Genomic DNA, 26,665 nt, shown 5'->3' with positions numbered 1-26,665 from the left:
TTCGCGTTCGACTTCCACGGATATGTTCTTATTCCTTCATTGCCAGCTTGAAGAAGCGTTCCATTCTCTCCAAGCGCGCATGCTCTGCATCATCATTCAGCATTCTATCGCCTTGCTCCAGTTCCGTTGGAACCCTAGCGATCCTGCTATGGAAATACTCCTGGATGTCCTCCAACGCGATAAAGCTCGATGGATTATGAACAAAGTTCACCGAGATACCAAGGCGGCCAAACCTACCCGTGCGACCGATGCGGTGAAGGTAGGTAACAGGATCAGATTTTCCAGTCCTCGTCTTGGGCAGGTCATAGTTGATGACCATATTAACTCTCTCGATATCGATGCCACGGGCAAGGACGTTGGTGGTGACCAGGACCTTGGTTTGTGCCATGCGGAACGCGTCCATGACCATGTCGCGCTCTTCCGGAATCAAGCCGCCATGCAGGAAGGATACCTGGTGACCACTTGCTATCATTCTACGTGCGATCCTCTCAGCGACATCACGCCTCTACAACAACGATAGCGGCAGCAACAACAACAATGAAAAAAGAAAGAGAGAAAGAAAAAGAGACCAAGTTAGTAACGAGAAGAAACCTTTCCGAAAGAATCGCGTGCGCAACACAAGAGAAAGAGTCCAAACCTCGACAAAGATGATGCTCTGAGCAATGGTCATGATCCCATAGAGCGCAATAAGGACTCGGAATCGATCTTCCTCATCATCACAGTCGATAAAGAACTGCTTCACGTACTCCAACGTCAGTTCATAGGTCTGCAGGCGAATATGGTTCGCAGATCCGCTCGTAAATCGGTCAGCAAATTTAATGACATGCTCGTCCCATGTTGCCGAAAAGAACACCAGCTGGATATCATTCGGCAGAAATCTAGAAAAAAAAAAAAGAAAAAAAAAAGAGAATCAGGCATGATGCACATAAGCACAGTAGTACGTTTTCCAATTTTATAAAGAACCCACTTCTTGATCCGAAGGCTTTGATCTCCAAGTCCCTGAGCATCCAGCATACAATCAGCCTCGTCGAGGATCAGCATCCCCACCTTGGACACGTTGATAAACGTTCTAGCATGGCGACCACCCTCTGTTCCGGGAATCCTTCGCGTGATCATGTCAGTCATCCTGCCGGGAGTCCCAACGAGGACGTGACCCTCGATTGGCTCCTTGCGGTATACGCTTTCGGGGACAACCTGGGTGATGACGGCCGAGGTGAACTTTGCGAGCCTTTTCATGACCTCGACAATCTGACGTGCCAGCTCTCTCGATGGTGCCAAAATGATCGCCTAATAGAACGTTATAAAAAAAAAAGAGACGGCAATCAGTTTAACAATGCATTCCGGAGCGCCAGGCTGACTGCGGCTACTCACCTGAGTAGAGGGATCGCTGTAATTGAGACGAGTCAAGATGGCCAAGGAAAACGCAGCAGTTTTGCCGGTTCCTGACTGTGCTTGAGCGATCAAGTGCTCGGGTGGGTTCTTCAACAGCATAGGCAGTGAATGGGCTTGGATCTTAGAAGGTCTGGCGAACCCAGAGTTGTAAATGCCTTTGAGGAGATCCTTACTCCTGTGATCAAGATAGATGGAAGAATAGCCATCGATATTACAATCTTTCCATCTATAAAGATTATGAAATAGTGTCTTTGCAAAAAATTATGGCTCTACCCTAGGTGCTTACAGGTGCAGGTCCTCAAAGGTGGTGGCGGAGTGGAGAGGAGAGTTCGGTTCCTGTGAAAGGACGTGGATACTATGGATGGCATGCAAGGCACTCTTGTCTTCCTTCGCTGTGTGGGATGCACAACAAGTGCAGGCAGAAGCATCGGATTAGTACGCATCTCCACTTTTTTCACTAGTGTTGCTGTCTCCAAAGATGGAGGGTCTTGAGTTGTTTTCTCCTTACACAGTTGCTGGTCTGCCATAGAGGGTCTAGAAATAGAGATTGGCGCAAAGATCTTGATGGCGACTGAAAGATCTGGTTGGGTGTAGTTGGGGCTTTAAGGGAAGGAAGTAGAAATGAGTAGTAGATAGCAGAAAAGTTGAAAGTAGACAAGAAGAGGATGGGAAAGGAAAGAAAGCTGATTGACGGCGGGCCTTTACATGTCTCTATTTGATATGCTTTTTGTATTTCAGTCACGACGCGTTCCATGTGCTGTGCGAGGAGGACTCTGTAGTTGGGGCTCCACAGGGTTTAAACGCGACTGCATTTCCGTAGACTACATCGTATTAGGCTGCACTGCGCTTGTGTTCACCGGCTACATCACTCTTTCTTCATTCTTGGTCCCCATCCATTCTCATTCACTTTCATCATTCCTGTCGCCTCCATTCCAGTCATGTCTGCCAAGCACGTCCTCAAAATCGGTTCGCGATCGATTCCATTGGTCGCCACCTCGGACAAAATCAATCTCCAGCACGTCTCCGACTTCAAACCCCTCCAGGACTGGGCCAAGAGCCTTGGAAAGGAGGAAGCCGCGCTCGAAGCCCAGTCATCTTCTCAAGGTCAGACAGAAGGATCCGCTAAATCCACGAACAAGCAGGCAGCGATCCCTGTCAAGGTCCACAAGGTTGAAGTCAACAATGTCGACTACTTTGGGAAAAAAGTTGGGTTTGCCAACATTGCAGTCGATGCGGAGTTGACAGAGTCGGGCGCAAAACCGCCTGGACTTGTCTTCATGGTAAGGATGCTAATTGATCAGCTCTTAAATGCGCTCGTCCTTGGGATCGACTGGTACTGACACGCTTTGGGTCCGTTTTTATTTGATCCTGGAACGGGAGTACAGCGCGGTGGGGCTGTAGCTGTCCTCTTAGTTCTCAGATCCAAGCAACCGTCGGGTGCCGTCTCGGAACATGTGGTTCTTACAAAGCAAGCAAGACTCGCTGTCCCGTCCTTTCACTTCCCAGAGATTCCTGCAGGAATGATTGATGATAGCGGCGACTTTGTGGTAAGTTGTTGGACATTGTTGTGACCAGTATACCGGTGGTCATTGTAATGCATCACTCTAACGTAATTTCTTTCTCATACTAAACAGGGAAAGTGCGCAGAAGAACTCAAAGAAGAGTGTGGCATCACGCTTGAACACGACAAGCTGATCGACATGACTCAGCTCGCGTATGGGTCAAACTGGAGGGGCGTGTACCCTTCTGCAGGAGGATGCGATGAGTTCCTCAGGCTGTTTTTCAGTCGTAGAGGTATGTTCCTTAAATCAATCTAACAGCGATCTGCTCATATAAACAACCTGTACTTGTCATGTTACTTATTGTCTTTTATTGCCCTTGTAGACATGGAATGGAACGAACTGCAGGCAATCGAGGGTCGACTTGGAGGACTACGCGATCATGGCGAAAATATCACTGTGTCCCTCGTTGATCTCAAGGATGCGTACAAGGTCGCACCAGATGCTAAACTGCTTAGTGCCTTGGCACTCTTCCACGCGCTCAAGACCGAGGGCAAGATTGAGTAGCTTACCAGCGACAGCTCGAATCCTTCACTCAGGTGTCTGTACATAGGACCTCATCATGCCACTTGAATAAAACAAAATTTTATTTGAATATGGATGGACCGCAGAGCAGAATATTCAACAGCACTCTGCAGAAGTATTGTCTTTGTTAAACCCTCTGGTATTGTCAGAAAGCTTGCGGCATGGTCCGCCTTGAGCGGTTATCGTCTGTCTCCATGACCTTCCACACAAGGGGGTATTCCTTGATGATCTCGGTCAATTTGGGACCGCATCTCTGGTGGGCGAGGTAGTCGATCGCACTACCTGTTTTAAAACCGCCAAGATCAACTGGAAACCAGCGCGAAAGAGACAAGAGTTCAGTCAAGAGTATTTCCAACAGCGACCAATACAAGAGCCAATCTACTACGTACTTTGTTCTCGAAGCAATAGCCGTTGCCTTCATTATATTCTAGGGCACCAGAACCTGCCGCTTGAAATACCTTAGGACCGACCTTGCTCTATTGGCGGGTTCCAAATGAAGACGATGATCAGGGGATTTTTTTTCATACTAGTTATCGCCAAAACACCCGGTCAGGTAGTATTCGATCGTCATCGGAAAGTGTCCCCTGTTAAAGAGGTCGCACGCTGCTGTCAAGAATAATGAAAAATGAGTAGAGCCCATGTTCGGTTACGCGACGCGCCAAAAAAAAAAAAAAAAAAAAAAAAAAATACAGTAAAAAAATCGAAATTGGTACTAATGATCCTATCCTTGTTCACATAAAGCACAAGTAGGGCCCTAAACGTGCCATCTCTTCTGATATTTCCAAGCCTACAGCATAAACCAACCAGAATGCAGAATTAGCAGGCTACTGTGGTCGTAAAAACGCCTCAAGTCGAGCACGAAAGCACGCGAGAGAAGTTTGAAATGCTTCAGGAAAAACATCTTTGGCTTCGCTGCAGACGAAGATATTACGACATGACTGGCAACGGTCTTGAAAAGTGAAGAAGAGCAACCGAAATGAATTTGCGTTCGGTAAACCGCGCAAGGAGTGACCTGGCACGCAATGAATCATGGAGGAAACGTTTAGGAAGCAGTGCTTTAAAGAGGGAATATGGGTAAGAGTTCGATGGAAAGGTGTTGCAGAAGTTCTCCATGCACAACACTGCCTTGTCTTTTTGGTTATTGTTTTTTATTTCTATTCCCGTTATCGCTTCTACGTCAAGTCTGCAACATGTCCTCCAACAACCTCAAGACCTTGATCTGTGCTGCGATCATGACCGGATCTTGCGTTTGCAACATCATCGGTACCCCTGCCTTTGCTAAGCCCCCCTGCGCATTCGCAATCTCCCTATCCATTTGTCGGATCACATTCTTGTCGAACTGCTTCAATTCCGCATGATGTTCGGCCTTGATCTTTCGGAGCTGGCTGGTAATATCCACGCCCATGATTTCGCTAAAACATAAACGCATGTAGATTTAAATGCAGTTGGTTCAATGTTAGTAAATCATCACAAGTAGGGTCGCACAAAAAATAACTATAAATTCAAAGGGTTGTGCGTGTACCTGGCCTGCAGCTTTACGAGCTCTTGTTTCTGTCTTGCCAGCACGGCCTGTCGACTCTCGAATAGTGACCTCTCTGTCTTTAACTAGATTGCATCGTGTCCATGGTAAAACATGTAGCTTTCATTAAGTGGATCAAAAAATAGCGTCGAATAACCTGAACATCGAAAGGACTAGAACCATACCTGTCGCTCTTTTAACCTTTTGATCTCATTCAAGAGAGTGCCGCCTTGCTGGGCATCGTTCTCAGAAATTGCAGCTAACCGCTTAAGCAGCTGTGGTGTGATCTTGCCGCTACTATAATCCTCTGGTGTTTGAGGCTCAGGCAATGGTTTTGGCAGAGACGGTGCTGGCGCCGGCATGGTTGTTGGAAGAGAACTTGTTGGTGCCGCTAATGGCTTTGATGAAGAGGGAGATTCTGATTGCTGCAATTCCTTCAGTAGGACTCCAATCGATGCGTTTCGATCAGAAGAAGTGTTGGCGCTTGATGCAGTTTGAGGATTTGAATCCGGATGTGGGAGCGGCGCATCTGAGTGATATCCTTGTACTGGGACCTGGTGATACTGAGTAGGGTGCGATTGAAAAGGTTGCGAGACCAGATTTGGTGCATGCTCATGGGAATACGAAGATAGAACGGGTGCTGTAAACGGTGTGATAGACTGTTTCTTGGAGTACTCTAGGCGTGCCTCCTGAATGGCTGCCTCGGAGAGGAAGCCGGGGATTGTGGTCAAATTGGCTAGTAGAAGAGCGGCGTTTGCCCCTATCGAGGGCCCTGCGGTTTGATTAGCCAGTGCTGTTGTGTATGGTGTCTGTTGAGGTTGCGACGGGAGCTGGGAGCGTGGTATGGGAATGGGAGCAGGGGGCTGTGGGATGTAGGTTGGGTTCATGGGCGTATAGAACTTGGACATAAATGAGGATGGGGATGAGGATGAGGAGCCTGGGGTCTCCGGCGCCTGTGATGCCCCAGAAGGGGTTCCTCCAGGAGCCAGTTTTTGTGGTGATCGATGTGCATTATCGCTCATAGCGGCACGTCGTAGGAGAGGGTTGCCTCGCAAAACTGTTGACCCCAAAGCACGCTGACAATCAAAAGAAACACGGCAATATTGCCACCAATTTTTTCCGCGAGTCTTTTCCAGGCACACAGCATATCAAGTATATCAAGCATATCAAGTATATCAAGCATATCAAGCATACCACAGGTGCCGGAATCTCCTCGTTTGACGCGTAAAAAGAATCCAATTACGTTCTTCTACTCAGCTACTACATATCCGCCGTGTCTGGCGCCAGCGCGCACAGCGCCGTTGATGATGACGTCACTGGTCTCAGCGATCGCGCGCCTTGCCCTGGTGACTGTTACCCTCGAACGCGCGTTCAGTCTTTCGTATGTCCACTTGCTCGTCTCCATTGCACTGTGCATCTTCCTTCACTTTCATAGCTTGCTACTTTTTTTTTCCTTTTTTTCCATTCATAACTTCATCCTGCCCCCCATCACATCACAGTAGCCATGGTACGCGTTTTTATCCTGAAAACTGTCACTATTCGTCTCAAACCACAGGAGGATACTTTTGACACGTCGGCTAACATGGAATGACACGTCCACTTCTCTCTTTCGATTCCAGTTCCGAAACCAATACGATAACGATATCTCGACCTGGTCACCACAGGGCCGTCTCCATCAAATTGAATACGCGCTTGAGGCCGTCAAACAGGGATCTGCCTCCGTTGGCCTGCGCTCCAGTACCCATGTCGTCCTTCTGGCCTTGAAGGTAATAGCAAGGCCACATTCAAGGAGATCCGTACCCGTACACGGGCGATCTGGACACGCGCCTCTAAATGGAAGCTAACCTACATGAACCATGGATCTTAACTTCTACTACTAGCGTTCCTCGGGAGAATTGGCGTCGCATCAGCAAAAGTTGTTCAGGATCGATAACCATGTCGGCATCGCTATTGCCGGTCTCGTCTCGGATGCCCGTGTCCTCAGGTAAGCCCTGAACGAATGACCAACTGACCAATAATTGGACGGCAATATCAATCAAATAGCAAGGAATGGCAGGGGCAGAATTGGACTGAACCGAATCAGATGCATCTCAACGAAGTTTCAGACATTTTTTTGTATGTGGTTATCAATATCACTAACCATTTTTTTTTTTTTTTTTTTTTTTTTGTACTTGCTACTCCATACCCACATTAGTAATTTCATGAGAACAGAGTGCATGAAGTCCAAGATGATGTACGATCGCCCCATGCCCGGCAGCAGGCTTGTATCTTTGATCGGTGACAGTATGTTGGACGTTTTGTTCTAACGCCCAATGGACACCAGAACACTTTAGTTGCACGATAACCAACACAATCTTTTACTATGACATCCATTAGAGGCACAGGTCAACACCCAGAACTATGGACGTCGTCCCTACGGTGTCGGGCTATTGGTCGGAAGCTATGACGAGGATACCGGCCCTCACCTGTACGAGTGCGTGCCCAATGCCAATTGCCTGGAATACTATGGCATCAGCATTGGCGCCAAGAGCCAGAGTGCAAAAACATATCTGGAAAAGTTTGCAAAGGACTTTGGCGAAGGTATGTCCTTGTTTTTCCGAACTTCTGTCTGCTTTATGATGATACTGCTGCCCACCGAACTGCTACCGTTACAACACCTTTATAACCAAGTGACCTTCACTATTCAAACTATTCAACAATGATACAACAGCGGACGTTGACGCACTGATCATGCACGGTCTTCATGCTCTGCATGAGACACTTCAGCAGGACAAGGAGCTGAACTTGAACAACTGCTCGATTGGTGTCGTTGGCAAGGGACAGGATTGGCATTTGATTGAGGGAGATCGTCTCAAGGGCTACCTTGACCAATTAGAGTCTGGTACCGCAACAACAGAGACGACTGCTGCAGGAGAGGACTTGCCTCAGGGTGAAGCCATGGATACCGAGTAAAGTACAGCAAGCTTTTTTTTTATATCTCATATCACGTTGTACATTCGATTGTTTCCACGGAACCAGGCCTCTCAAAATAAAAAGACAAGCAAATGGAAGCAGAAAACGCTTTGTATGAATGTATACTTTTTAATATAATGGTGTATAAAGACAGTGTTGTACAGATATGCGAAAAAAGAAGATATATGAGAACACAGAAACAAGAGATCAAGTTGACGGCTATGCCACAACAGCACTAGCATTCTTCTTTTTTGGTGTCGACAGAAGCTTCAGTCGATTTTGGGGGAGGAGAGGAAGGTACAGGCGATTGTGGAGGGGATCGTGATGGAGCAGCAAACGCTGGTTTAGTGGACGATATGGGGGATGAGGCAGGGCTGCATTGTTTGGGCTCCCGACTAACGCTTCGTGCATTGGCCTGGTTGGTAGTTTGGTTTGCTGGCTCCTTGCGCGCTGCACTTGGTGTCAAGGCTCTAGTGATTGTCGCTGTCTGTGCTGATGCCGTTGTTGTTGCCAAGCGTGCTTCACGAGCAAGAGCACGCTGAGCGCTCGCACTGCCGATAGGCGGAGGAGCGGTCGGTGTAGTGGCCCGTGTCACCAAATTCTTTGTTGTTGAAGAAAATGTAGAGAAAGGGCCAACCTTGGGCTTGGCCACCGCTCCACCCGAACGTGCGCCCCGCAGAAGTTCGTCATGACTTGACGCCCGAGAGAAGGGCACAGAGCCTTTTGTCACTCTACTAATTGGGTTGGTAGATTTGGAAGTAAATCGAGTGGATGGCGTTGGCTGCTTGCGACCAAACTTGGCTGCAGCCAAAGCTGCATCAGCAGCTGCCTTGGCTCTTGCACGCGGGCCTAATGGCACCTCGGGTCCCACATCTGTGCCTGTACTGGATGAGGAGGCCAAAGATGATGACGATGTGGTTCTTTGTGGAGCGAGTGTAGGCTTGACAATAGGGCTCGCCTGCTTCTTTCGACTTGTAGCAAGCGCAGATGTAGAAGAGAACTCGTTCAGGTCGGCTCGTCTCTTTTGACCGGCAACAGTTGTTGGTGTCTGACTCCGTGTACGCGTTTCCGTCCGTATGTGGTCGTCTGTCGAGGAGGTTTCTGCGGGAATGGATGCAGCCGATGCCTCGGATGAAAGCGCAGGCGAATGTGATGGGGAGCGATGGACCGGCATTTCGTCGTGTAGTCCCCTGACCATATCCATTCCTACTGACTCAGTTTCGAGGCTCAAATCCAGTGAGCTCGGCTGGTAGGGACTGCTGCCATGCATCGCCCAGACCTGCTTGCGCAATGACTCAACATTCTCCTTGTTGCCCAGTTTCTCCTCCAGTTCGATCGCCTTGAACATGAGCCGCTGATTCTCAATCCGGAGTTCGTTATTCTCCTGCTTGATCTTGACATGGTACTGTAGCTTCTGCTTTGGATTCTGGTGCTTCATCATATTCTCATTGACCGTGCCAAGAAATCGGACCTGCTCCATCAGCTTACCGTTCTCTGTTGCGAGCCCCTCAAAAAGCGCCCGAGTTTTGTCGCGTCTCGCAAACTGTTGCTGGACGAGCGCCTCCTGCTCCTCCCTCATCTTGATCAACAGCTGGCGCTGTGCCATTAACTGCTCTTCCTTTAGCTTCTGCTTGGTTTCCTGGATGAGCAGCTCCTTCTCTGTCGCCTCATGTTCGTTCTGCAGTGCCTTGCCATCGCTAAGCGTGCCCTCCAGCCGCTCAATCTTGGTTTGCTCTTCAACCAGCTCCTCCTCCAGCGTCCGGATCTTTTCCTTTTGATAAACCGCCTGTTCCTCCAGGGCCTGCAACTCGGCTGTCTTTTGCTGCACAGTTTCGAGAGCCTGCTCAACTTCACGTTCAGCGCTCTGTCTCTGGATCTCCACCTCCTTCAGGCGCTTCTCCATCTCTTCCGCAATCTTGACGGTGTTTGCTTTGGCATCCTCCAAAAGCTGCTCATTCATCTCCTGTGCCAGCGCCAGGTTCGCCTCCAATTGCACAGACCTCGTCTGAATTCGACTCATCTCCTCGCGAACCCTCTCCAGTTCCATAGTTCGCTTCAGCTCTCGCTCATGGAATCCCTGTTGCTGTCGTTCCGTGATGGTCGAACCGAGGTCTGCAAATTGAGCTCGCAGTTCCCGGAACTTGCGCTTGTATTCCTCGTTTAGCATGTTCTCGCTGGTTTTGACCGCAAGATCGCTCTTGACCTTGCTCAATTGATGTTCCAGTTCGTCCTGAGTGGTCCTATACTCCATCTCCAGCATGCGGTAATTGTCTCGGGCCTGCTCGAGCCTTTGCTCGGTCTCTCCAATCTTGAGTGCCATTTCTGAGACTTTGTTGCGAAGCTCACCCTTGGCTGTTTCAATCCGCCCCTTCTCCCACTGTTCCTGCTGAAGCTGAAGCGCTGTTTTGTTCAGTTCCTGCCTCTGCTCCCCCAGGGTCGTTTCCAGTTTCTGACACCTGGACCTCATAGATTCGATCGTAGACTCGAGGCGATTCTTTTCCTGCTTCAGTGCCTCAGTGTTGCAGTCCAAATCCTGGTATTGCTCTATCAATTTCTTCATTTCCTCATCTGCCTTCTGCTTGGCATTGAGTACCTCCGCCGCCTTATTCATGCTCTGCTTGAGGGACGTCCGTGCTTCCTCCAGCAACCGCGTCTGCTCCTCTACCTCAGAGTTGAGTTGTTGGATCTCTTGCTCATGGGTCTCGACAAGCGACTGGCGGAGAGAGCGCATCGATTCCTCGCCTTGTAACAGGATCCTTGACTCACATTCCTCAAGATCCTTGACCCGTTTGTCATCCAATGCCCTGAGCTGGTCCTCGAGATTTCTCTCTCGCTCCTGGAGTGTCTGGCTGGCTTCCTGAGTTTTGACTTCTAGTGCTTGGTTGGCTGCTTCGAATTCTTTCCTGAGTGCCTCAAGACTTTCCTGAGCGGTCTTCAACTCAGCCTTCAACGACTCTTTCTGGGATTGCTCAGTCTAAGAAATAAAATTGAAAGGGCGCCGTTAATATATTAAGGCGACAACATACATTCACGGCGTTGGCGAGCATTACCTTCAACGAGGCGTCGCGTAGATCAAGTTCCTGCTGGAGCTTGAGCTCGTGTTTCTGAGCGGCATCGGCCATCGCCTTGCGTAGGTTTTCGAGCTCCTTCTGAAGCGACGCCTGCATTTCCTCGTGCTTAGTCCTCTGCACTCCCAACTGTTCGCAGTCTTCCAACAACTTCCGATGCTCCTTCTCCAACTCTGATCGAGTACTCATAACCCGGCTCTTCTCATGTTCAAGCTGTTTCTCCAGTTCGTCCTTGGCCTCCAAAAGATTGGCTCTGGCGGCATCCCATCTGGATTCCTTTTCTTGGAATTCGTTAATCCGTTTCATGTTGTACTCGACTTGGTGATCGTACTCCTTTTGGTTCTCGATGAGTCGCTGTCGTGAGTCGTCCAGATCTTTGGTCGTTGACTTGAGCTGCTGTTCAATTTCGCGATGGCTCTCCCGATGTCGATTCAGCTCTTCTTCCACATGAATTGATGCTTGACGCATGCTCTCCATGAGCTCCACTTGTTCCTGCATTTCCTTATTCAGATCTATGATCTTTATGGCGGCTTCCTGTTCCATGGTCATGAGACTCTGCCGGCTGCTCTGTAAGTCGCGACCTAGTTGTTCCGCTTGATTGGTGGCCTGCTCAAGACACTTCTCCATGACGATGAGTTGGAACTGCGAATCTGCATAGTCTTTCTCCAAATTGGCCTTCTCGTCCACCAAGACAGCGTTCTCGTCCTTGAGACGGTCGACGTCGCGCTTCAAAAGTGTCATCTCCACAGTGTCGTCGCTGTGCATGTTCGACTGTGCTGAGATATTCTCTGAAAGATTGATGCCTGAAGGAGATTCGTAGTAGGCAAGTCTTGCAACAGGTGTGGTGGGCGTTGCTCTTTCAGACAATGACATTCGTGTAGGCTCGCGATCAACGCCTTCCACCAATGGGGGGTCTGCATTTCCGAGGTTGCCGGACAATCGTCGATATTCAGCCTGTCTCGACTTGGTAACACGTTGAAGTAGGGATTTCATGTCGCTCGAGAACCGCCGGTCGTTGTCCCGCACCTTTGGAGGCGACTCCTGCATTATATCTTCAACACCCTCAATCCTGGGAAAATCGATCTCCTCTGTATCCATGGCGCTTCTCGGTGTGGCACTGCCAAGATTCAATCGCAAGGACTCGTTCTCCTGCTCAAGCTCAAGCATCTTCACCGCGAGGTTGTGAAGATATTCTTTGTCTTTTTTCTTAATTTCTTCGAGTTCCTCAAGACCCGCCTGGTATATCTCGTACTTTTGCACCAGCTCTATGATTCAGAAACGGCGGCTGTTGTTAATGCACGAACGACGTAGTTACAAATCCTAGAAATCGATTGAGCGCTCCACAATGTCCAGTTACCTCGTAAACTCAGGTTTTCCGCCTTAACCTTCAATACCTCTATGTAATAGCACAGATGGACATAAAATCGTCGACGAGATGTATTAGAAGCTGGCAATGACGCGCAATCATACATATCCTAGTAGTGCAAGGCAACATACCTGGATGGAAGTCCAATTGCTTTCTCAGCTGTACGATCTCCTCCTGTAGAGCTCCTTTTTCTGCTTCCAGCGCAGTGTTAGTTGCTCCTTTACGGTATGAGGCTAGGGCACTCTCCTTGAACTTGATGATTAATTGGGCCGATTGGATCTGCTTTTCTCTGGCTTTACAGGCATCGTCAAGCATGTATGCTCTCTGTGCCATCGCCAAGTGCTCCTCTTGCTCAGTCCGCAACTTAACAAGAGTTTCCAGAAGCAGCTTGTTAGTCACACTGGTATCTTCGACTATCGAAAGAAACATTTTAAGCATTAGTACGACCAAAATAAGGTCACTCACGGCTGTCCACATCGTGCTCCTTATTCATTTGGATGGCCTACCCTCGCCTGCTGTCCGCTTTAACCCTACTTCCGTCTTCAGTCTCTGGATTTCCGCCCGGAGCTCATTCACGTTTCCTTGAATATCCTCGTTCACAACAGCCTAGACGCAATCATACGTTCACGGATATGGTCATGTCAATACAAAAGACGAACCCTTATTTGGAGACTTGGCAGTGTTTTGGGCCATGAATGAAATGTTACCTTGTTCCTAATCATTTTGGCACGCTGTGCAAACCTAAGTGTACTCAAACTCTCTTGGTAGCAGAGCGCTGACGGAGATACGTTGGCCACAATGAACGTGTTGGAGTTTCCTCCGAGTGAATCCTTCAACAAGAACGTCAAGCGGCTATCGCGGTAGTGCTGAAACGATTGAATACATCGTATGAACCGACATGTCAGCAAAACCGTTCCTTTATAAACCGCCCATGGAAAGATGGTTACTCCATTGCGTCAAAAAAAAAACAACCGTACCACATGTCGAGAATGTCCACTGGCGATCTCACCGAGGGCGTTGATGACAGAGCCGAGACAGAGAAGACTCTTGTTGATGTTTCCTGCTTCCTTGAGCCGCATACCCTCCGTGTTGGCTTGCTTCTGACGCTCGGATCCAGCCAAGTCTACCAGGTTGAACCTTGACTCTCGAATGTGATTGATCCCGTCAACGAGCGTCATAGATTGAATAGTCAACGTCAGGACAGTGTGAGAGCGACTCGACTCACGATTCATGGCTGTCGCGCTAGTATGTCGGTTTACGGCTCCTTGTTCAAACAGCTGGTATTGAGAGTAAATTACGATACGGAAAGGTTGAAAGGGTCAAAACAAAGTCGCGCTCAGTATGAAAATGATCCGAAGCAGAATTGATCACTGTCCTCACATACTTTATATGCGTCCTCTGGGTTGTGGATGGATTCCTCTGTAACACCATCGACATAAACGCCCCTCTTGATGTCCTCGCGTGTTGCTCGGGCTGTGGTCGAGTTATCCAGTAGGTCGTATATGTTTTCGTTGTAGCTAAATAATAGTAAACCAGGAATTAGCCAGCGCCTCAGCAACTAACCGTTCGGACAATCGTATAAACTCTCTGACATGCAAACTTACATTTCAATATAGGACGCCTTGCAGAGATACTTTACAGAACTTATCATCTGTTCCTCCTGTGCTATAAGTTCGAATACTGCACATACAATAACCAATAGCAGATTGTTAGTAGGTGGAGCACTTTTCTCCATGTGGACAAAGTTATGCTTTTCATAAATAGAACTCGCTTGTCGTATCGCGATAACATACGATATTCTAAGCATCGTGGAATGATGCCTCGCTCCTTATGGTTCACGATGCTTGTCATGGAGGTTGGTCCCTGCATTGTATATGTTTTGCCGCTACCCGTTTGGCCGTACGCAAAAATTGTCTATCGAGCGTAAGAAGTCGTTGTCTGTGTCAGTGTTTCTACTCGTAGTCCAGCAGCCCATGTCTTCCATGACATCTCCAACAAATCTCATGCGTACTCCATTGTATCCCTTGACGCACTGCTCAACAATCGTCTTCCCTACGTCGCTGTAAGGTCGTGAAGTAGCATATTGGCGTTAATTCAATGAGCCGGTGCAACCTGATGGCATCGTTGCTGCAATGCGATATGTCCTTATAAATAAAAACGTACTTAAAGACCTGTTCCTGAACTGTGGATTCTCCTCCGACGCAGTCATACGTGAACGTATCCAATTTTGATCCCGCACCTATAATAACACGACTACAACCGATAATGGGGCGAACGGTTAGCAAGGCACTCCGGGTATGCATCCAGACGGCAGACGCGAATGAAGTACGGCTATAAAACACACTTTGGTTCCTGAACCTGGATCGTAGGTGTGGTGGAGGATCCCTGACTACCGCCTGTGTATCCCTCTGAGGCCAGCTCACGGTCATTTGGTGGCCGTACTCTAACATATACTTTGACGTGCTCCGAGCCGCCTGCCCATAACCTAATGGGCCGAGACAGGAGATCCAGGTTAGCGAATGGATTGGAAAATGAATCTTAAAATAATGAACGTAGATGAAGAGTATTGCGTCCGGCATCTCACTTACGCTTTACATTCGAAGCGTTTGTTGCACATTTGAGAATTAAAAAGGGGACAAGGGAAGGGAAGGGAACGGTAGTGGATGTTAGGGATAGCATTTTGGTGGCGATGAGACGGATGCAGCATCTGCGGTGCAGCTGTTGGTTTTTCCTGCCCTTGTACCTGGTGTTGGCGTGGAAAACATCGCCGTGAGTATTGGCGGAATAGAAAAGGCAATCCTGATGTTGTTTGAGTTGTAGGACAGTTGGTACTGTGGAGACTAAACGGTATTGGTGGAGGCGCTGCAGGAAAGGCTGAGACAAAACAAGACGCGTCCTGAAATCTGAAATCGAGAGAACAACAGCTGAAACGCGTCCAAATTTACGCCGTGGCTTTTTAGACTGGCGGATAGCCAGTGTATTCATTTATTTTACATGATTTTTCATGGCCCTTCTTTTCTCACATGATGCCGTGCCAATGGGTCGGGCGCAACTCCTCAGGAGCAGCACCAAGCTTCAGCTGCTGGTTCTGCGCTAACTGCGGTTGCTGGAACGCCGAGGCGAAGTTGTTGACGAGAATATTAGGATTGTTGTGGGTATCTTCAGCTAGCGATTGCTCCAATATGGCCTGAATTTGGACGGCACTAAGCTCGTCACACTTTTCGCCGTCGCTTATGCTCGACTCTAATCTCATCAGCATAAACGTCTCCGCCTCCTGCGTAGATTGATGCTGCGGCAGCAATTGCTGTTGCTGCTGCTGTGATGGACTAAAGACCACTGTCGTCGATATACCATACACGTTGTTTAGGTGCATTAAACCTCCTCCTGCTCCAGTATGTGTAGTGCTCAGATCATCGCCAAAGATACTAGAATTTATGTTCTGAGCATTGATTTGCTGTGTACCTTGCGCATTGTCTGCTGCAGTGAAGTCGTCCCAAAATGAAGGGCTCGGTGCATTGTTGGAAGTCGTGGGCAAACTTGTTTGGCCGAGCATTTGTTGCTGTACCTGTTCGTGTGTATGTTGCTGTTGCTGTTGCTGTTGCTGCTGTTGTTGCTGTTGTTGCTGTTGTCGTTGTTGCAGACGATGCATGGACATGAGCAGTGCTTGCTGAGGCGACATTATCTGTGGAGGAAGTAGTTCTTGCTGTTGCTCCTGCTGTTTTTGGTGATTAAAAGCCTGGAACACCCCGTCCGCGGTCGCTGAAATGCTCCCAATTTGAGGTATGGCGCTATTCGACGGCGGTTGGTTAAGGATAGCGTTCGACGTATGATGATGGTTCAAGGTCTCCATCACCATAGGTCCACCGAACGGCCCAACGTACTGCGACACTTTCTGGACCTTCCCTGGGTGGTTGTAGATACCTGCATCGTCCTGCGAAACTGAAGGAGTTGATGGGGATGACGTCAAGGACCCCGGACGCTGTTGCTGACTTGACTGTAAGTTTGGACTGAGATTGAACGGTGGTTGGCTGTCATGCGACATATGATTATGGCGCTTCCTGTACGCTCCAACAAGATCCTGCGATATCAGCGACGGTGATGTCATAGAGTTCACACGGGCTTTCGCGCGCTCCTCTCGCCCAATCCTGACCAGCCGGCTCAGATTTCTGTCGTCTCCGCCCTTGGGGATCTGGCGACCCCTATGCCCTCCAGCAGATATCTTTCCAAGTACAATTTTTGATCGCTTAGCAATGGCGAGATTCTTGATCGCACACGCGCATATATGAACTGAAGAGTCGCTAAGGCCCTTGATCGTATGCACAAACTCGTCAAAGAAGGTCAAAACGCAGGTGATCATTTGGTCATCCAGATTGGCACGAGGCGACGCGTAAAATTCCCGAAAGAAACGTAGCAGGTATTCAAAGTTGGCCTGCGACGACTCAGCGATATTTGGGTCTGGAGACTTCATGTACATGACTTGTATCCGAATGGCGTTTGTCATTGAGTACTCCGGCACTCCGGTGACTTCGAATGTCCTGCTGTATGTGTTCACAAGCACCCTGGCTATGTCCGTAATTTTTGTTGCAGCCTTCATACAAATGTCCGATGATCGATAGGGCGAGCGTTTGATGCATTCGGATGATGAAAGATAGGGCTTGTGTAGAAGAATGAGAGTAGACTCGTACAGCATTTGGGCGACACCTGAAATGAACAATAGGGAACAGTTAATATTATGCCGATGCTGCTCCCGAAGCAACGCCTGAAAAAATCTGCTCCGTGTCTGTACTCACCTCCGCGCGCATTGTACATGGCTCTTGGGTCTCCGACTTTGATATCAAAACTGAATCGGAGAGCCGCTGGTAATTGCAGTTGCCATTGAATGAGTTGCTGCTCATAGCTTCTAGGCAGACTTCCCGGAACCATATCCTGAACTTCCACAGCGTTGAAGATGTATTGCTTCACATTCCTGAAGATACGCCACAGCTTGCATATGTGGGCCAAGAAGAGTGTGTTCGAGTACTCGATCTCGCCCTCCGATGCAGTTGGCACCACCATTGGCACATCGATCTCGTTATCGTCAATTAAAGGTCTTCTTCCTGTCATGCTGGCAGTGGCGTTATCGATAGCATAGACGCACCAAAAGACTCTCTTTCTTGTCTCCTGAACTTGCTCATCGGGGATCCAGCGGTCACATTTCCGATGAAGCCCTAGATCGGACGCCATGAGAACCGCCTGTTGGACAAGGTGGCGCCCTAGACCAGAGATCTTTGGATATCGTGACAGCATGATAAGCCCCTGTACCGTTGATACTCTTGGAATACCGATGCAATAGTCCAGCACCATCCTGGCTCGTTCGAAAAATGGCGTGGATAATGTTTTGGGATCGCTCGGGTTAGAGTAGCACGATGGATGAGTGCAATCTGCAGTCAATGCCGCCGCCATGAAGACGCTGTTCAGTAGAAAAATGCTCTGCGGTTCGTATCGATCCTCTAGCGCCTGCAATAGTGTTGTCTTTTGAATCATGGGCAGAAATCCATAGTAGTGCTGCAATATAATGAAAACGAGTAAATAACTGTTAAATCTGTGCCACCGTTCGTTTCCTAAATGTACCATACTCCAGCAAAACTTTTAGGATCTTACTGAATAGTAGATGTCGATAAGTGTATCAATCACTTCGACTGGCGGCATAACATATGCCTCTGGCGGAACGCAGATATCCTGAGCATCGTGCACATCAAACGAGATCTCTTCGTCCCAAAACTGGTTCTGGTCTGTTGATGTAAATAACATTGTGCCTTTGCCGAGATAGTAGGATGCATCAAACAGCCGTAGCTTATCCATTGTCGCAGCCAGCTCTCCAAGTTCGCTGTCGTCGTCGCCGTCGCTCTCGATTGATAAATTATCCCCTCCAGAAATAGCTGATGGTACTATAGGCGAGGAGGGTAATTTGGTGAATATCACACCCTACAAATCGGGTGGTAGTGTTAGTTGAGTGTCCACGATCAAAGCCAGCTACACAAAACACAAACAGATCCACGCACTCGCGAAGTCGGTGAGAATAATCCACCCTCATGCATTTCGGCCTTCATGTCCGCCTGCTTTGGTGTCCCGCCGCTTGAATTCGTCGGTTGATTCGGCGATAATGCGGCTCCTGACGATAAATCCAAAACCTACACAAGATTGAAACGCAAAAACAGCTAGATATTACTACGATGTTGCAATATGGGCGCATGGATGTAGTGGACGAAATTCCCTCGTGTATACCACTGATGTACTTGGTGTACGATGTTCACTATTGGGTACAGACGACTGTATGCCCTCCTGTAAGGAGTCCATGTCAACCCATTCGCTATCGCTTGTTGATGCTGCCCCTTGACGTCCACGACCACGATTGCTTGCTGCTGTTTCCTGAGCTGTAGATGCGTGTGGTATTGATGATGAAGTACCCAGTTTGGCTAGATCTAGTGCCTGCACACTCCCTGGCATGACCTTATTTAGCAATGATTCCATTTGGCTGAGGCGCTCAGAATACGCAGACTCGATGGTTTCCAGACGTGCTTCCAGAATCTCAACTTCTTTGGGCGCCTTCTTACGCTTCGGGGGTGGCGGCTTTCCGAGCAAAAATGTACACTCCATTAGCCCAGCATGAAGACACGGTCCGCATGCCGGTTTTGCCTGGTCGCATTTAGTCTACCAATTGACTAGGAGGTTAGTATATTTAGCAATATTAGGCGTTGTGGATTCAGCAGGGCTGTTGCCTTTGTCACCGCAGATGGAGATCTCATTTTGCCTATTCTCAGTTCAGCCAAAGCTGATAATGATGTAGCAGACTGGACGCTAAGAGGTCTACCTTTCTTCTTCGGCATTGATCACAGCCAAGGGGAGAGGGTATCCTCTTCTTCTTGGGCTTTATAGCAGTGGCCATCGTGCGAAAGGCCAGGGACAGGTTGAGAAACTGTGCAATCTGTCGGCTTGACGATTGGCGTCGTACTCTAATATTCAGGCATTCGGCAAAACAATGGTGAGTAATGCTCTTCAAGTCAGGAGACTTTTCCAATTGTACGTGGCGATATCATTGCAAAGACGAAGGACGGACGAGGGAATAAGAATAATGTCCACAGCGATTGTGCACCTTCACAATATGCAAATAACCAGCGGAGGCCATTGGAGACAGAAGAGGAACTACTCAGTCTACACTCAGGGGAGACGTCTCTATCAGAGTATGCGGCGGTACAGAAAATGCGAAGGAGTGTAATGGTGACTACCTTAGGAGCTGTACTATTCTTTTAGGGTGGATATAGAAGGAACTCCAGCGCAAGGTAATAGGAATGACAGGCGAGATTGTGAATGGTAAATGGGGGATTGGCAAGTGCGATTCGAGGAATTAGAGTTGCGCAGAAGAAAAGAAAATCGGTGGCGTCCGAGGTTGCCATAATTGACGCGTGCTTCTTACTAACATCTGTATCATTGGAGCACAAGGGTCTACAAGGTAGCCAGTTAACGTTCCTAGGTGAATTAAGTCGATATCGCCACTACAGTGATACAGCATATTGCTGCTATCCAACTTGACTATGAGCAGTTGACCATAGGCGTACATGCATTTGTACTCACATGCATACACAGCTGATGGCTCGTTTTTTTGACGCTGACTTCAGCAAAAGAGTGTTTGTTACAAGTCCAACCCTCGTATGTGATGTACAAAAGAACAGTGCTCAGAACGCCGACAAAGAGGACACAACGCAAGCAGGAGTTCTGTTGTTGAGTATAATCGTAATTGGAGAAAGATTGATCCAGCTTGGCTCGACTGTACAAAGTAGAAAACATTTTTGGCGGACGGCTCATGAAGATTTATGCCGTTTTGGTTTATCAGATTCAGAGAAGGCGCTCCTACTCCGAATTAGTTCCCTTGGGGCTGACTTGGGCAATACGAATAAATGAAGCATTGACGATCGGTCTAGTGCGAAGAGCAAAGCAGGGAAGCAAAGAGAAAGACCTGCCACAGGTTGCTTTCGTTGAATGACGCAGTGATATTTACACGCGTCAGTGTTTACTGGATGTGTGGCATTGTTGCCAGTTTCCTCTTATCGTGAATGTCGAATATCAATTGACGTCCTCCCGCCACTCAATTGACCCCGCCAGTTCACATTTGTATCAAAGTAACAAGCGGACGAGCGTGATTGGTGCATGCCCTGTGAGCGAAATAGGGTTCCCTGCACGGAGCTGTAATCAGCATATCTGCCTGCCTTTCTTTTCCTTCGTGGCGGTGGCACTGCTTATTGTGATTGGTCCATTCTTAAAGAAAAATCCAGGGGACGAGGTACCAATAAAACGTTCACCAAGACAGTGCTACCCTGAGCAGAGATATCAGAGGATTGATTTTTTTGATGAGACATTATCAATTGTGGCTATTTTGTTAAGCAAAACTCCTGTAGTTGACAATGTCTCACCAAAAAAATCAATCCGCTGATATCTCTGATCCTGTATCATTCACAATTCTCATTGCTATACACTACAGTCCTGCCTTTGACCTGCACCAATTCCGAAGCATTGGGATGTATCTTTGGGAAGAGTGCTCTTGAGGTTTTGGTTAACGACTTTCAAGACGGTACTGGGCTTGCACGCTAGATTCTACGCCAGGGCTGCGTTCGGCATTGTTATCCGGCGACGAGGAGGCAACACGCTGCAATCCTCTCTTGTCACCTTTTTTTGCTTGAGTATTTACCCCCTATTGGCAGTCCACAGGAAGATGGGCTATAAAAGACGGAGTAGACCCACTTTTCTTTGTTTTTTCACCGCAAAAGGCGCAGAGCTGGCGGAGTAGGAGTTATCTTATCGATCCCCGGAACTTTACGACAGCACTGGGATGAGATGAATACGAGAGAACGTGCAATTCTAATTCTCTTGTATCTGCAGATAGAGAACAGTGCGTCGGGCAATCGAGTGTCTACAGTCCAGAAGATAAATACTTTTTTTTTTTGACATCCCCTCGCCTATGGTACTCATGGAGCAGAGGATCGGGCATCGTGAGCATCAGGTGCGAGTAAACGGTGTTTACCACGTTGCCAGCGGTTTAATAAAGTACACAGATACCATTATTTGTACGCGATTCACTATTCGAGTCGAGGGTGGTCCAGGAGCCAGTGCAAGTGTGATATGTGTCGTTGCTAGTGGAGTGCAGCTTCGTCTCCCCTTTGCAACTTCGTCTCCCCTTTGCAACTTCAAGTCACCTGTGTGTCGAGACCTGCACATACCCTAGCCCAAAGAGAGTAAATAGGTAGATTAGTCCGATGGGTCAATAAGAAGAGTGAAAAGGCTATAAATCGCAGAACCACAGTAACGGAGATGACTTTACCACTGTTTCAAGTCAGGAAGGAGCAAGAGGAACAAGGTCCAGCAGCTGCTACCAATGAAAAAAAGCAAAGCAGCAAAAAGAGCGAAAAATGAAAAACGCCTTTTATTGACTTAAGACGGACTTATGACATGGCTGGAAGGGTGTGCACGGTTGTCCCTATTTTCACTCACGTCACAGCGCATCCTCTTAGGACAAATGTCTATGCTCCGGATCTAGCCATTTGCGGTAAACAAAACTGTGATAATCCAGGTGTAATGATGTAATTTCAGCCCTCTCATCTCCCCTTAAGTTGTTCCTGGCCAGGATCACCCAAAAGAAACAGCCACCATCGACATCAGCGCATTGCTTCCCCGGACTATTCGCCCGTCTTGGGTCGCACAGCGTTCAATGCGTACACGAATGCGATAAGCAAAGACCTCATAGCTCAAAGATACTGGTAGCATGGGACTCGTCATCCTTGGGACCATTGTCAGAATTGCAGAGTCACAAATTTCTTCCCCCCTAAATGTCTAAATGACGACGGAGATAATTGCGTCAATGGCTATGACCGCACTCGTGAATTTTTTTTTTCACACGTGGGGACGTGCAGGAGATTCCTATCTCTCCGCCAAAAGACTTTTTATGTGGACCGGGACTGAGTCCCAGATCATTTTGTCCCTCTTTGGAACACCCTGAATGAACCGGATCTGGATCGGGACTAAAGTGTTGGTGCAATTGTCGCAATTGCCTCACGAATGTGTTTGTCGTTTATTTCCACAACTCTGGAAAACCTTGTTCATTGTTCATTCTTCGATGACACACTTCTGAATGATGCCCAACGAGTGGTTGTGCACTCCTCGTTAAGGTTGCATCTATCATTGTCGGACAAAAGAATAAGAAGCAATCGACACAGGGCGTCTGATGAAAAATACTGCCGGCAACCGAGCCTTATATTTCAAACGCACCGTTCATTACATGAGAACGTATCTTTTGCGCTCTGGCTAAAACCTCCTGCAAATCACCTAGATCTTAATCGAGGAACACTCCCATTTATTTCAATCGAGCTACCCGATTTGAGGATAGAGCAACATGAGTCTCCCGTTAAGGTACAAGAGCAGAAAAGAGACAGACATTGAAGAGTTTACGATTACATACTGGTCTTTTATTCTGAGCAACGTATTACGCTCTCATGGGTATAGTTATATTCACGAAGGATAATATATACAAATCTTGCCGTGAATGGATCGACGACAAACTATGTACAAACGAGGTGCCTCAAAATCATGAGAATGATGGGGAAAGATGTCCTTCCTGCCGCCGTGGATACTAGCCAGGGGAAATAGTCAGGGGCAGGATTCTCGAGACGTCCGGGCTTGGTGCCGAGATGGACGGCCGACCGCCAGCAAAGAGGGGCCGAGGTTCTTGTGCGTGGAATAATCACACAGGCGCCTTCTCGCCTCGCTCGGAAGAGAAGTAGCAAGGGTAGAAAGTAGAGCACAGCGCTACGATCGAAATCCCTATCAGCTCAACCAGGCGCAATGTGACCCATCAAAGTTATCGCGTTCTCAATTGCCAGGCGCAGCTTCGAGAGTGAAATGGGTTTGCTGACACAGTCGCACATGCCGACCCGCTGGTACATCTCGCGTTGAACTGCGTGGTCGCTGGTCGTGACTGCAATGATGGGTACTTTCTGGTTCTCTTTCAGGATCGGGTACTCCGAAGTTATTTGACGGATGGCTACTGTTGTCTCAACACCAGTAAGGACAGGCATGTCGATGTCCATGAGGATGAGATCAATCTGCTCCTGGTTGAGTCTGTCGAGCGCATCAAGACCCGAAGTCATCACTGCAACAAGTTCGACGGTCTCTGAAAAGTGCACTTTGAGCATCCTGGAGAGGATTGAAAGGTTGATGGAGTTGTCGTCGACAATCATGACCTTGATCTTGCGCCGCGCCAGTTGCATGGCGGTGTCGAATTGAAAATCGTGGATGCTTTCCATGCTCATGGCTGGTGAGGGTGGCGAGCCAGGAGGAGAGATGGTTGATATTGGCAGCGACATTGTGGAAGAAGGGATTGTGCGAGGAGGCGAGATCGTGGACGTGTTGATTTGCTGAGGGGATGAAGAAGGAGTGCTCTGTTGCTGTTGCTGCTGCTGTTGATGTTGTCGTTGTCGTTGTGGTTGAAGGACTTGAGACAGGAGGGAAGAATAGACTGTCTCTTTCAAAGAGCTATTGCTGCTGTTGTGGTTGTTGCTATGGCACACAGAGTGTAGTAAGGAACTGAGCATTGTCGGCTGGGTTTGTTGAGAATCGAGGTCAGGTTGAACCTTGGTTTTAAAGGTCTTGGAGTGCGGGCTACTCGGGGCCGAGGCAGAGAACGTCAGTGCGCGGTGTGGTTTGTGCGGGGACGACGTTTGGATGAGATGTCGTAGTGGACGTATTTACGTTATTTAGGCTAGTATGTAATGGTGTGGTGCCGAAGAAGGAGATTGAAGGGGATCTTCACTAGGAGTGACGAATGAATGTCGTTGATTTATTTTGTTGCTGTAATAGCGCTTAGTGCGTGCTGTCCTTTTCAAGATAAAGTAAGGGTCGAATGCCAAGTAGACGTAGTGGTAGTAGAAGAAGAAGAGGAAGAAGGGAAGAAGAGGAAGAAGAGGAAGCTATTGGTGCTGATGCTGATGCTGATGCTGATGCGGATAGAGAGAGAAGGACCGCTTAAGGATGTTGCAGAAAGAAGGATTGAAAGGAAGAAGGGAAGGAATGGATGGGATTTGCTTCTCTTATATATCCCTTTGGAGAGCAATCGCCCATTCATTCTAATTGAATCATTTTTTGTTCCGTCTCCCCTTTTTCAATCGTATTCGATTCAACTCAATCGCGTTTTACAACGATTGAATGCTCATCAAACGAGGGGACGCCCACAGGCGATTCCCTCACTGATTTGACATCAAAACAAAAGAACGCGTCAATTGACAAAAAAAAAAATGCTGCAAACAGCCAATTTAAGGGCGGGTGTGTGGTGCGAGGATGTGGTGCGATGTGCCGTATCCGCCAGCCGTGATATTAGCATAGGGATTAGGACATCAGCATACACGTCCCAATTGAGACACGCCAATGCTATCGTAATGATGTTCTCACCCTTTCAAGTCGATTTCAGATGCACAAAGGGACAGCTATCAAGAGGCTGAGTTTTGCAAAGAACGTCCATCGCTGTTCCTTGTTCACGCATGAGTATACCCTGTAAAACATGCAGCCAGTGTCACTGGCGCGCCTTGTCTTTGGAGGGTGTCCTGGCCGTTTTGACATCGCCGAGGTTTGGACCGTTGAAATACCTCCAGGCTGGCGACAGGGCGCCTGCCCCCGTTTGCAAAGTTCTGCTAATCTGAGTCGTGCTATAGCATCTCTGCTGCTGGCTTGTCTTAGGCTTCAAGAAACGAGCGACAATTTAAGAGGTAAAAAAAATATTTTTTTCCTTCGCTGCGGTATTCGAGGCCATGAGACAGGCGGATAATTTCAAAGGGATCCCCGATCATGATTTGAAATGCAGCTGGATCCCAGAGCTGCGTTTGTTGCACGGATTATTATGAGCCTGCACGTTGGCCCTCTCTCCTTCCGCACACCATAGCTCCAGTGCCTCGAAAAATAGCCCCATCGAGGGTCATTAGTTGTCGTGTGCACAATGGACGACCTTGGCTTCTTCCTCCTTTTATTTGAGAACCACGTAGATGGAGAATGGGCTCTATGATGCTCTGTGGACTTTGTGCCGCGCGCAGAACCCGTGTAGCCATGGTTTTTGACAGCGATCCAGACAAAAATTGCCAGGTTTGAGGAGATCCAGAGGCAAACAAGCCCGTAATGGATGACTTTTCTGAGCAACTGCAAAGACAGTAAGACAGTAAGATACTAACGACGGATCAGTGTCTGCTTCTGCCTTGGTCAATTGAACAATTGAATAAAAGAGCGTCAAGCACAACTCTTCCGAATAGAGTCTTGGTAGTGATTCATACATCCATGTTCTTCGAGAAGAGGTGAATGGATGGAAAAATAAGGAGCTAATTGTGCTATCGGCACTCCGGCAGTTGATTCGTGGTCCATCTGCAAGGACATCTGAGCCTGAGTCCTGTCCATCCTCACTCTTTTTTCACGGCTCGGATAATATCTCTTTCTCCTCCTCCATCATAAACCTTTTTGTGGTAGAGGGTTGTGGAACTCTGGAATACGTAAAAAAAGTGCCGCATATCTATGCCGAAGGGCTAATGGGTATTTCAGCATGTGTCCATAGCCCTTACGTCCTGGCCTTGTTATATAAATGCATAAAGCTGTGTGGTGGCCACGGGATATTAAACAAGAGTACTCACTTTTCTGCTGCTCTCCCCTTTGCAATCTCTAGATGCACCGCATACACGGACTATATGGCTCTCTGCATTTCCCTACCTTTTTTTATCACGCGTTATCTCTCTTGACTTCTTACGATAAAGTAAGGAAGGCCGCATCCCAAGTAACTGAAGGGTCCATACGTTCACAGGGCACTATTTAGGTCCATCCTGCCCTGCCTCATCCTCCTTTATTAACCATCCTTGCATCTCTCTGTAGAAAGTTTCATTCTGTATCTATGCATGAAAATGTTGCCTGACCACTTCATATGCCGGGACCCGCGTCGTTTAGTCCTATTACTATGGTTCAGATGCATGCTTAGTGATCGACATCCTCTCCTCCTAAGCCCTCAGATGGCTTGTACAGGGGAAAGAGAGTGCCCTGAGTTCTACGGGATGGAGACGAGCTAGCGTCGACAATAGATTTTTAAGGAGCCACGAGAAAGATGAAGGGTCAGGTAACTGGTTCTCCCCTTGATCCTGTGTCCAAAAAGCATCGCCACACTCACTCGACGTGAGTAATTTGCGCGGACATCGACACTCTAAATGGTACACCCGCTCAAGTTCACAAGTTGCTT

The 26,665-nt window shown here is 48.2% G+C and overlaps 10 protein-coding genes across 10 annotated transcripts; 3 read left to right on the top strand and 7 right to left on the bottom strand.

The window, feature by feature from the left end:
- Nucleotides 1-28: 28 nt before the first annotated feature.
- BC939DRAFT_498498 (ATP-dependent RNA helicase DBP5) lies at nucleotides 29-1,919 on the bottom strand (the record flags this gene model as incomplete). The annotated part of the gene is made up of 6 exons (XM_051559823.1): nucleotides 29-505; nucleotides 638-878; nucleotides 968-1,287; nucleotides 1,372-1,567; nucleotides 1,679-1,784; nucleotides 1,901-1,919. The coding sequence occupies 6 exons, from the start codon at nucleotides 1,917-1,919 to the stop codon at nucleotides 29-31; spliced, it is 1,359 nt and encodes a 452-aa protein (XP_051417566.1).
- Nucleotides 1,920-2,170: 251 nt separating this feature from the next.
- On the top strand, nucleotides 2,171-3,523 carry BC939DRAFT_524682 (uncharacterized protein). The gene is made up of 4 exons (XM_051561276.1): nucleotides 2,171-2,672; nucleotides 2,778-2,939; nucleotides 3,027-3,186; nucleotides 3,277-3,523. Exons 1-4 carry the CDS (start codon nucleotides 2,331-2,333, stop codon nucleotides 3,456-3,458), a joined length of 846 nt encoding a protein of 281 aa, XP_051417565.1. The 5' UTR covers nucleotides 2,171-2,330; the 3' UTR covers nucleotides 3,459-3,523.
- Nucleotides 3,524-4,612: 1,089 nt separating this feature from the next.
- Nucleotides 4,613-5,992, bottom strand: BC939DRAFT_435461 (uncharacterized protein). The gene is made up of 3 exons (XM_051553496.1): nucleotides 5,181-5,992; nucleotides 4,999-5,081; nucleotides 4,613-4,888 (listed from the first exon to the last, which is right to left on the bottom strand). Exons 1-3 carry the CDS (start codon nucleotides 5,901-5,903, stop codon nucleotides 4,654-4,656), a joined length of 1,041 nt encoding a protein of 346 aa, XP_051417564.1. The 5' UTR covers nucleotides 5,904-5,992; the 3' UTR covers nucleotides 4,613-4,653.
- A 404-nt stretch (nucleotides 5,993-6,396) lies between these two features.
- On the top strand, nucleotides 6,397-8,048 carry BC939DRAFT_435457 (proteasome subunit alpha type-1-like protein). The gene is made up of 6 exons (XM_051553495.1): nucleotides 6,397-6,502; nucleotides 6,615-6,761; nucleotides 6,876-6,979; nucleotides 7,190-7,278; nucleotides 7,372-7,575; nucleotides 7,706-8,048. Exons 1-6 carry the CDS (start codon nucleotides 6,500-6,502, stop codon nucleotides 7,945-7,947), a joined length of 789 nt encoding a protein of 262 aa, XP_051417563.1. The 5' UTR covers nucleotides 6,397-6,499; the 3' UTR covers nucleotides 7,948-8,048.
- Nucleotides 8,049-10,797: 2,749 nt separating this feature from the next.
- BC939DRAFT_103411 (uncharacterized protein) lies at nucleotides 10,798-13,176 on the bottom strand. The gene is made up of 5 exons (XM_051549856.1): nucleotides 13,089-13,176; nucleotides 12,847-12,987; nucleotides 12,513-12,744; nucleotides 12,373-12,411; nucleotides 10,798-12,280 (listed from the first exon to the last, which is right to left on the bottom strand). The coding sequence occupies exons 2-5, from the start codon at nucleotides 12,856-12,858 to the stop codon at nucleotides 10,917-10,919; spliced, it is 1,647 nt and encodes a 548-aa protein (XP_051417562.1). The 5' UTR covers nucleotides 12,859-12,987; nucleotides 13,089-13,176; the 3' UTR covers nucleotides 10,798-10,916.
- On the bottom strand, nucleotides 13,023-14,295 carry BC939DRAFT_391305 (P-loop containing nucleoside triphosphate hydrolase protein; the record flags this gene model as incomplete). The annotated part of the gene is made up of 5 exons (XM_051551952.1): nucleotides 13,023-13,247; nucleotides 13,359-13,642; nucleotides 13,753-13,898; nucleotides 13,986-14,061; nucleotides 14,175-14,295. Coding segments are annotated over 5 exons (852 nt in total), but the record flags the coding sequence as incomplete, so codon positions are not given.
- Nucleotides 14,296-15,352: 1,057 nt separating this feature from the next.
- Nucleotides 15,353-16,061, bottom strand: BC939DRAFT_435453 (uncharacterized protein; the record flags this gene model as incomplete). Its single annotated transcript, XM_051553494.1, has 1 exon — nucleotides 15,353-16,061. A coding segment is annotated over one exon (661 nt), but the record flags the coding sequence as incomplete, so codon positions are not given.
- Nucleotides 16,062-16,134: 73 nt separating this feature from the next.
- On the bottom strand, nucleotides 16,135-18,720 carry BC939DRAFT_103395 (fungal-specific transcription factor domain-containing protein). Its single transcript, XM_051549855.1, has 6 exons — nucleotides 18,657-18,720; nucleotides 18,423-18,551; nucleotides 18,022-18,345; nucleotides 17,172-17,925; nucleotides 16,670-17,082; nucleotides 16,135-16,320 (listed from the first exon to the last, which is right to left on the bottom strand). Exons 2-6 carry the CDS (start codon nucleotides 18,468-18,470, stop codon nucleotides 16,231-16,233), a joined length of 1,629 nt encoding a protein of 542 aa, XP_051417559.1. The 5' UTR covers nucleotides 18,471-18,551; nucleotides 18,657-18,720; the 3' UTR covers nucleotides 16,135-16,230.
- A 3,694-nt stretch (nucleotides 18,721-22,414) lies between these two features.
- On the top strand, nucleotides 22,415-23,146 carry BC939DRAFT_103253 (uncharacterized protein). Its single transcript, XM_051549854.1, has 2 exons — nucleotides 22,415-22,818; nucleotides 22,912-23,146. The coding sequence occupies exons 1-2, from the start codon at nucleotides 22,468-22,470 to the stop codon at nucleotides 23,053-23,055; spliced, it is 495 nt and encodes a 164-aa protein (XP_051417558.1). The 5' UTR covers nucleotides 22,415-22,467; the 3' UTR covers nucleotides 23,056-23,146.
- A 91-nt stretch (nucleotides 23,147-23,237) lies between these two features.
- Nucleotides 23,238-23,771, bottom strand: BC939DRAFT_472643 (CheY-like superfamily; the record flags this gene model as incomplete). Its single annotated transcript, XM_051558291.1, has 1 exon — nucleotides 23,238-23,771. One exon carries the CDS (start codon nucleotides 23,769-23,771, stop codon nucleotides 23,238-23,240), a length of 534 nt encoding a protein of 177 aa, XP_051417557.1.
- Nucleotides 23,772-26,665: the final 2,894 nt, after the last annotated feature.

The sequence above is a fragment of the Gamsiella multidivaricata genome, assembly GCF_025024155.1.
Source record: "Gamsiella multidivaricata strain RSA 2152 chromosome Unknown BC939scaffold_2, whole genome shotgun sequence".
Classification (NCBI taxonomy): domain Eukaryota; kingdom Fungi; phylum Mortierellomycota; class Mortierellomycetes; order Mortierellales; family Mortierellaceae; genus Gamsiella; species Gamsiella multidivaricata.
This window is presented reverse-complemented; position numbering and strand designations above follow the sequence as displayed.

Bases quoted from the DNA above. Each gene is read 5' to 3' on its own strand.
- BC939DRAFT_103395 (XM_051549855.1), bottom strand. From the start codon at position 18,470: ATGAAGGCCGAAATGCATGAGGGTGGATTATTCTCACCGACTTCGCGA. The intron at 17,083-17,171 runs GTGAGTACAGAC...TGTTCATTTCAG, and splicing joins CATGTACAATGCGCGCGGAG to GTGTCGCCCAAATGCTGTAC. The intron at 16,321-16,669 runs GTTCATATATGC...CAACTCCTTCAG, and splicing joins AGGGCCTTAGCGACTCTTCA to TTTCGCAGGACGATGCAGGT.
- BC939DRAFT_103411 (XM_051549856.1), bottom strand. The intron at 12,412-12,512 runs GTATGTTGCCTT...GCTATTACATAG, and splicing joins GCAATTGGACTTCCATCCAG to AGGTATTGAAGGTTAAGGCG. The intron at 12,281-12,372 runs GTAACTGGACAT...TCTGAATCATAG, and splicing joins GGAAAACCTGAGTTTACGAG to AGCTGGTGCAAAAGTACGAG.
- BC939DRAFT_103253 (XM_051549854.1), top strand. From the start codon at position 22,468: ATGTGTTTGTCGTTTATTTCCACAACTCTGGAAAACCTTGTTCATTGT. The intron at 22,819-22,911 runs GTACAAGAGCAG...TCATGGGTATAG, and splicing joins AACATGAGTCTCCCGTTAAG to TTATATTCACGAAGGATAAT.
- BC939DRAFT_435461 (XM_051553496.1), bottom strand. From the start codon at position 5,903: ATGTCCAAGTTCTATACGCCCATGAACCCAACCTACATCCCACAGCCC. The intron at 5,082-5,180 runs GTATGGTTCTAG...GATGCAATCTAG, and splicing joins AAAGGTTAAAAGAGCGACAG to TTAAAGACAGAGAGGTCACT. The intron at 4,889-4,998 runs GTACACGCACAA...TTTATGTTTTAG, and splicing joins CTCGTAAAGCTGCAGGCCAG to CGAAATCATGGGCGTGGATA.
- BC939DRAFT_435457 (XM_051553495.1), top strand. The intron at 6,980-7,189 runs GTAAGCCCTGAA...TACCCACATTAG, and splicing joins TCGGATGCCCGTGTCCTCAG to TAATTTCATGAGAACAGAGT. The intron at 7,576-7,705 runs GTATGTCCTTGT...ATGATACAACAG, and splicing joins TGCAAAGGACTTTGGCGAAG to CGGACGTTGACGCACTGATC.
- BC939DRAFT_524682 (XM_051561276.1), top strand. From the start codon at position 2,331: ATGTCTGCCAAGCACGTCCTCAAAATCGGTTCGCGATCGATTCCATTG. The intron at 2,673-2,777 runs GTAAGGATGCTA...ACGGGAGTACAG, and splicing joins CGCCTGGACTTGTCTTCATG to CGCGGTGGGGCTGTAGCTGT. The intron at 3,187-3,276 runs GTATGTTCCTTA...TTGCCCTTGTAG, and splicing joins GCTGTTTTTCAGTCGTAGAG to ACATGGAATGGAACGAACTG.